Source organism: Halichoerus grypus, chromosome X (assembly GCF_964656455.1).
Source record: "Halichoerus grypus chromosome X, mHalGry1.hap1.1, whole genome shotgun sequence".
NCBI lineage: Eukaryota > Metazoa > Chordata > Mammalia > Carnivora > Phocidae > Halichoerus > Halichoerus grypus.
In genome coordinates, this window is record NC_135727.1 from 80,602,408 (window position 1) to 80,610,704 (window position 8,297).

General features: G+C 41.5%; 1 protein-coding gene across 1 annotated transcript; it reads right to left on the bottom strand.

Moving 5' to 3' along the window:
• Window positions 1-668: 668 nt before the first annotated feature.
• On the bottom strand, window positions 669-1,130 carry LOC118520640 (profilin-2-like). The gene has a single exon (XM_036068747.1). The coding sequence runs from the start codon at window positions 1,128-1,130 to the stop codon at window positions 669-671; it is 462 nt and encodes a 153-aa protein (XP_035924640.1).
• Window positions 1,131-8,297: the final 7,167 nt, after the last annotated feature.

Sequence of the window (8,297 nt, forward strand, 5' to 3'; positions counted from 1 at the left end):
TCTGCTCTTTAAGGGGATTATAATAAGTTTGGGAAACAGAACCTATGTGTGTGGGAAGTTAAACAAGAACACAAAACAGTCATCCAAGAAATGTTGGGCAGAGTGTGATTAAGGGCCAAATAAATGACCCAGAGTGTTAATGCTTTAGGAATTCAAATCAGTGTCAACTCCAAGGGTCAAGGAAAGTAGAGAAAGCTTCCTCACAGAGGTGTTACTTGAGCTGGACCTTGGAGGATCTGTGTGTTGTTACAAAATCCTAGATTTCCATAGGTTAAATGGCCCTCAGAGACATAGTGTACTCCACATTATGTGGATAAGGAAATTGAGACTCAGAGAGAAAAGTCTCATGGTAAGTAAGGAAAAAGTTGGGATTAGAACCAAGATTTCCTAGTTCCCAGTATACTACTCTCTCCTTCAGGTGCTAAGGAAGGATGGTGTTCTAGGTATAAAAAAGGCCCAGAAGCCCTAATGCCTTAACACTTACTCCTCAATCTGCCCCCCTCCCAACACACACACAACATATACACACACAGAGACATACACACACATCTCCAAACCTTATATGGGATCTCCCTTTCTGTTCTCCTCAAGAGCAGGTTAACTTAGCAGATAATACAGATAACACTGAATTCAAATTCCTGGTCAAACACCAATTCCTTTTTATTTAGTTAGAAATGGGCCATGTGTTGATGAATGGCCTCTCTGATGTAACCTGCCATCTCAAAAGCCTTAAGGTTGAGAGGCCCTCCTTCTGTTCCTTTTTGTCCCATCACCACAAGGTATACAGACTCAATCTGAACTACAGTCACTGCCTGGCTGCCCCGACTCTGGCCTTTGGTGCGGAGGTCCATGGTGTTGTTGCCCTCAGTGTAAAGGTTGTCCCGAATCAACAAGCATTTGGTCCCTGCAAGGGTGATTCCCTGAAGAAACAACTTCTCTCTCCCCTCTCTCGCCAGCAAGATCTGAATTTCTTCCTGGGTCAACTGGAACAAGTTGCCTTCGGGGTAAGAAGCTAACAACCAGGGTGGGGAATTGGTGATAATCGCTGCATCACAGCACATCCCAGTTTGTAGGAAGAGGGTGATGCAGTCTTGCCAGACCTCTTCGCTGATATCCCCTATGCACTGCATGATTCAAGTAAGCTGTCTCTAAAAGATGAATAATGTGCTTTCTAGTAATTTGGTCTGCCAAAGAAGTTTGTTAGCAGTTGGTTTAAGATGACTGATAAGCTGAGACTGAAATAACCTAAAAATACAGTCTGTTTCTGATAGTCTCTCCCCAGCAGCAAAATGGAGGAGGTCTTGGTGACTTGTATGAAGTTATGGCCCAGCTGCCCTCTGCTGTGATTTATCAAGCTATCTCTTGAGCATGAGTGAGGTCACAAAGGCTCTGTGACTTTTTAAATAGTCATCATCCACCACATTATGGGTGACTTTTGGTAGCAGCTTTCTGAAGCTGTACCTCTAGCTATTGAGATAGAAAATGGAGCAAAGTATACCTACTTCCGTAGGATACCATGGGAAGAACACCAACCCCCAACAATGGAAAAGCCCTCAAAGTAGAACATAAGTGGGCAACAATCAAGTTGGAGATTTGGTTATAAAACAGGACACCTTTGCTGCAGCAACTAGCATTTCAGATGTTGGCTAATCTTGCTGAGGCCTGAGCTCTAGGTACAAAGTCAAAAGTCCCACAGACTCAGCAGTTCACAGCTCCTTTTGGGAAAACCACAATAGCCTCCTCATGGATTCCCTGCCTTCAGACTCTTTCCTTCTAGTTTATCTTCTGGCCCACACCAGCTGTGAGTTTAGAGTTATTCATTCCTATCTAGCCATTCAGCAAGTATTTATCAAGCATTCATTATGTGCCAAGTACTTTTCTAAGCACTGGGATACAGTAGCAAACAGAGAAAAACCTCATGGAAGTGACATCATAGTGGGGAAGACAAATAATAAACAGATGGTAATAGTATCTTTTTTACTGAAAATATTTTGAGTCCAATACTTTTTTTCCCAAATTTTCCCTCTTATTCCCAGGCTTTCTTTACTCTAGTGGGGACCCATTTGACTTCTGATTCTTCTGCAACCTTTGGCAAGCTACTGCTTGTCCCTTAATTTCCTCTGAAATGATGTCAACTTGCCTTAAGGACGAAATGTTAGGGGAAATGGTTAAAGTTAATGGTGGATAAAATCTGGGATAGCTTTGAAAATTTATTTATGCAACAAATATTTATTAAGTACCTACTGTATGCCAAGTTCCTGCCTCACAAAGCTGACATCGTAGATGGGGAGACAAAAAAATAAATGACACTTATATCAGCTTTTCCAACTCCCAGACTGTTATTTTTTCCATCACAGTCTGATTCAGAGAATACCACTGAACGACTGCACCTGTCGGCACCTCATCTGAGAGGTGGTCTGGTGGGTCCTTTACCCACATCTGTGATGACAAAAATTATGAGGCCACTGCAATCGTCTGGGACTTAACTAGGTTAATGATAGTAGACTAGTAAAAGAGGGGAGTGAGAGAAGGATATGCTTATACATCATTTCAAAAAGTATTCTATTGTGACTTGTCCAAGGTCTCACAGCTCTGAAGCTTTTCAGAAACCCAGTTACCAGAATGGGATTATCTGTGCTATCTCGGTAAGGTGTCATCACTGTTAACATTAGAGAGTAGTGGAATTATATAGGTGCCCAGAACTCTTACTGCATTAAAATGTGTGAGAAGGGAGGCAGTACTCGAGTCTGGGACTTAACTCCTGGGCCAAACCTGTAGCCCAAACCAGAAAACCGTCAGCTTCCCACCACAAAGGGCATTTGCCAGGAAGCAAGATGGCGGGAGAGGCCACAGACAAAGTGTCGCGATAGAAACCTCCAGGAGGATCACGTGACGAGAGCTTGTGCCATGACAGAGAGGGCGGCGAGGGGAACCTGGGTTGAGCAAATAGGCAGCTGGAGCGGTGGCGGCAGCGGGAGCGACAACCCAAGTGGCACTGAGGGCTTCAGGTGGCGGGAACATGGACCATATCACGGTGCCCAAGGTAAGGAGGAGAGTTAGGAGAGGCTGGGAGCCCCGAGCTCTCTTCAGGTATCCAACGGAGAGCCCAGGCACACCCTCTCAAACCTTGTCTGGGAGCTCTTTGACGCCTTCTTCCCGCGCTGGGACCTGCGTTCTCCCCTTTCAAGCAAACTGAACTTTTCTCAGGATCCGCCTTCCGGCGGCGGCGCCTCACGCGACGCGGGGTGCGCGCCTGCCAGGTCCCTCTCTGCCCTGCCCCTCAGACCCCAGTTCCTTCTGGCACCCCAGCAGTCATCTCACACACCTCCTTACTCCAGCCTCTTACTACACACTCACCACGCTTGTAACCGCCTTTCTCGAATACCCCACAGGCCATCGCCTCCCAGAGAGTTACTTCCTGTGTCCGGCGTTTCCTACCCTCCTCTTGACTCCCTCTGCCCCTAACCTGCCACGAAGGCTGCCCGGACCACCACCACTGCCCCTCATCCAGGGCAGTTTTGGGTTTTGGGGGTTACAGCATCTCTCCAGCCCAAGCTGGGCTTATGGGTGAAGGAAGGAGATGGAGCACAGTAGACCTGGCCCTGCTCAGCCACGAGGAAAAACCCAAAAGGTGGCATCGCCAGACCAGTTGGCGCCTGCTTACAGCAATCCCCAGTTAGAGCCGCTTCTACTTTTCTTTTTAGATCATCCCTCTTCCCTCCCCATCGCTAGCCTCTTTTTATTCCAAATCCGTCTACTTCCTGTCAGTTTTCTTTCTGCCATCTGAGACTGAGGATCAGGAAGAATTCACACAACTAGTCTCTGCTTAATTTTTTTCTTTCAATCAATACAGACGCGGCCCAGGCTAACTGAAGTCCACATAAAAGTCCAGTATGTTTTAATTGAAAAAACATGGTTTTTGAACCCAGAACACTTAAATTAGAATGCTGGTTCCCCCAGCTACCAGCTGATGACTTTGGACAAATTATTTTACTTCTCTGAGCCTTTCTTTCTTCTCGTATTAGATGGGGATAATGAAATTTTCTCTGCTCACTTCACAGGGTGGTTGTGAGGACTATATAAAAAGACATGTGTGAAAGCTTTTTGTAACTAGAAAAATGTTCTACCTACTTGTTAACTTAAGATTATGATGCTGCCTGTTGGGCAAAGCAGGAAATGTAACCTTCAAACCTCTCCTTTAATGACTCCTTCTTTAGGCCCTTTCTCTGTTGAAGATAATAACATCCCTTGTAGTATACAGCCTTACCTTTTTCTGGGTCCCTTCCTCTGCAGGTCATGTCATCTGCACCAGGTTCTCTGGCATGATATAGGAAGGTGGCATCATCAAAGCAAATCATCTGCTACCCAGACTCCCTCTTTTCCCGACCCACTTAACCCTGGGCCACCCTACTTGCCTAGTTCAAAATTATCCCCTTTTCCACCTGGTGGCCATACAGTACATCATTAATTTTTGATGTAGTGTTCCATGATTCATTGTTTTCATGTTAACACCCAGTGCTCAATGCCCTCCTTAATACCCATCACCGGGCTAACAAATCCCCCCTCCCCCTCCCAAAACCCTCAGTTTGTTTCTCAGAGTCCATAGTCTCTCATGGTTCGTCTCCCCCTCCGGTTTCCCCCCTTCATTTTTCCCTTCCTTCTCCTAATGTCCTCCATGGCTATTCCTCATGTTCCACAAATAAGTGAAACCATATGATAATTGACTTTCTCTGCTTGACTTATTTCACTTAACTTAATCTCCTCCAGTCCCATCCATGTTGATGTAAAAGTTGGGTATTCATCTTTTCTGATGGCTGAGTAATATTCCATTGTATATATGGACCACATTGTCTTTATCCATTCGTCTGCTGAAGGGCATCTCAGCTCCTTCCACAGTTTGACTATTGCGGATGTTGCTGCTATGAACATTGGGGTAAGCACCAGACTCTTGATTTCAGCTCAGGTCATGCTCTTGGCTCAGGTCATGATCTCAGGGTTCTGGGATCAAGCCCTGCCTCAGCCTCCATGCTCAGTGGGGAGTCTGTTTGAGATTCCCTCTCTCCTGCCCCCTCTACCCCTCCCCCTTGTGCCTGTGTGCTCTTTCTCTCCAAAATGAATAAATAAAAAAAGAATTACTTCCTTTTTATTTGACCTCAGAGAGAGCAAGGAGGCAGAACTACCCTTTTGCTTGAGTATTAAAATATTAAAATAGTTAAAGTATTAAAATCCTAATGCTGGGAGATTAAAGCTATAAACTGGGCTAGCTGTATGGTAAGGGAGAAGATGCCATTATCCCACTTATATCAAAATAATGATAGCCGCTAATACATTGAATATTTAACTATGTGGCAGGCACTGTGCTAAATGCTTTACATGAAATAGGTCTTCAGTCCTTACATCAACCTATATGGGAGGTACTATTATTATTCCCATGTTACAGATGAGGAAACAGACCCATAGAGGTGAAGTGAGTTGCGTAATAAAGATAGGAGTGCTCAGTTTCAGACTGTTGTAAAGATGAGGTTAATGCTCAAGAAAACTTTAATTGGCATCATGCCCAGACTCCATTTGTACTGCATGGATGATGGCATGGAATATAACTAAAAACTCCAAGTGAAGACTTAGTTCTTTAAATAAAATAGGCATTTCATTTTGTGTCCAGCAGAGCTGCGTGCCCACAAGTGGTATGCTGCCACAAGTCTGTTTTATCTTTTATTATTATGAGTTTCTGGGAAGGATTAGGGTTGCAGTAATGGCTAGGGATTAAGATGGCCTCTCTTGTTAACTCACTGTATCCACAAAAGGAAGAGATTGTCTTGTCCATCTCAGGACAAAGAGATAGCCATGAGCTTGTCAGTCATTAGTTCTGTATGTCAAGTGCAGAAGTGACTTTTATTTTTGGCCCTCGTCTTTTTTTTCTCTTGGAAAGACTTTAAAAAAAAAAAAAAACTGTTGCAGTGTAACATATATAGAGAAAAGTTTATGTCTACATAATATAATCTATTATAAATTATTAATATAAATGTATACTCCATGAATGTTCATAAACTTCACACACCTGTGTAACCAGCACCCAGATCAAGAAACAGATTCTTCTACTCAGTACCCCTCCCAAGGGTGACCATTATCCTGACTTCTGACAGAATAATTTTGTGCTTTTTTTGATACTTAATATACATGAATTCATATAGTATATACCCTTGCGTCTGGCTTCTTTTGCTCAACATTATGTTTGAAAGATTCATCCGTATTATTCCTTGTAGTTATAGATCATTCTCATTGCTATATAGTATTTCATTTTGTTAACATGCCACATGTGATTTATCCATTCTTCTGTCGGTGGGGAATTTCTAGTTCTGGCTATTACAAGTAGAACATTTTTTTTGGTGGATATACATAAGCAGTTTTGTTGGGATATACACAGGAATGGAATTTCTGGATCATAGGATATGCATATATTCACCTAGAGTAGAAACTACCAATTTTGCACTCTCATCACCTATGTATGATATGGTTTAACAATGGTTTTTGTAGCACCTCAGGGCCAACCCAAAAGTTTAGTGACTCTCCTGTCCAAATCAGAATTTGTCCCTTTTACTTCTGTGTCAGCACCTAGAATTCTTAATTACCTTTCCTTCCCAGAATGGAAGCTTATTAATTAGGATTTTTTCAGTTAACATTTGCTGAGTTTCAGCGGGCTTAGAAATGTACTATAGTGGTTAAGAGGGTATGTTTTAGAGCCAGAATGTCTGAATGCAAATCTCAACTCTACTTAACCTTTTAATCTTGGCAAGTGTGTACCTTCTCTGTGCCTCAGTTTCTTTTTCTGTAAAATGGTGGTAATAATAATAGTACCTATCTCACAGGGTAGCTATAGGGATAAAATGAGTTAATATTTGTAGAAGTGCTTAGAACAGTGCCTGGCACATTATCAGTGCTTAATTTAGCTACCAATTACTATAATCACCATCATTAATTGTTATTTACAAAATGCGACATTGTGAGTTGTTAAGGATACATGGCTCTCTTAGTTATAGCAACTAACTGCCTTCTAAGATATCTTAATCAAGTAATAAGTTGAGATATTAAGCATAAGATTCACAAATGAAAGTAAGAACTTTCATGAGAGGGACAAATGAAATACTATCAGAGATTAGAGGCAAATAAGGTCTTGATCCAGATGAGTGTGACGAGTATGAAATGAAGAAAGTTTTATGGAAGAGTGGGATTTTGACTGAGTCTGAATATTAGATAGGATTTTACTCTTTAGAGATTGGGGAGGTGAGAGGGACTCCCTACCAAGGGAACTGCAAGACCATAAACTCAGAGGGAGGTAACTCATTAGGGCAAGGGAATGAGAGGAATGATATATTGTAGATTGTAGAGGCTTGAATGTTGCACTGATGAATTTGAACTTGGTTCTACAGTTAACCCTTGAGCAGCATGGGTTTGAACTGTGTGGGTCAACTTACATGCATTTTTTTTTTTTCTCCTAAATGCAGTATAATACTGTAAATGAATTTTACCTTACTTATGATATTTTTAATAATATTTTATTTTCTCTAGCTTAATTTATTGTAACAATACAGTATATGATATACATAGCATAAAAATATATGTTAATCAACTGTTTATATTATTGGTAAGGCTTCCAGTAGTAGTTAAGTTTTGGGGGAGTCAAAAGTTTTATGTGGATTTTCAACTGTGTGGGGTTTGGTGCCCCTAACCCCCAATGTTGTTCAAGGGTCAACTGTATAGGTAGCAAAGAGCTGCTAAAGCTTTGTAAGTCTAGAAACCCAAATATAAAAGTTAGAAAGGAACTTTTAAATGATCTTAATAAGGAATGGGAATGCAGTTTTTTTTTGGCATGATGTAAATGTTCTAAAATTATATACTGTGGTGATGGTTCTACAACTCTGTAAATTTACTAAAAATCAGTGAATTTTACACGTAAAAACAAATGAATTTTATGGTAAGTTCCATAAAGCTGCTAACAAATAAATACATGAGTAGGTAAAAAATAAGATCATCTAATGATAGTCCAAACCTCTGATGTCACAAATATGGAAGCTGAGGCCCAGATTGCTGAAGTTTCTTCTTCAAGGTCAGTCATCTAGCTAGTGGCAGAGCAGCATTGTCTTTTTGTTGTTTAGTATGCATAGCAGGTTCAGACTATGATAAATTGTGTGAAATTGCCATTGAAACAACAGCCAAAATAATTGGAAATGCCAGATGGGTATAGAATGCCATTCTGGATAATAACAATAGTAATAGTAATAATAATAGTAATAATAATA

Excerpts from the sequence above, each read along its gene's own strand:
- LOC118520640 (XM_036068747.1), bottom strand. The coding sequence starts at position 1,130 with ATGCAGTGCATAGGGGATATCAGCGAAGAGGTCTGGCAAGACTGCATC.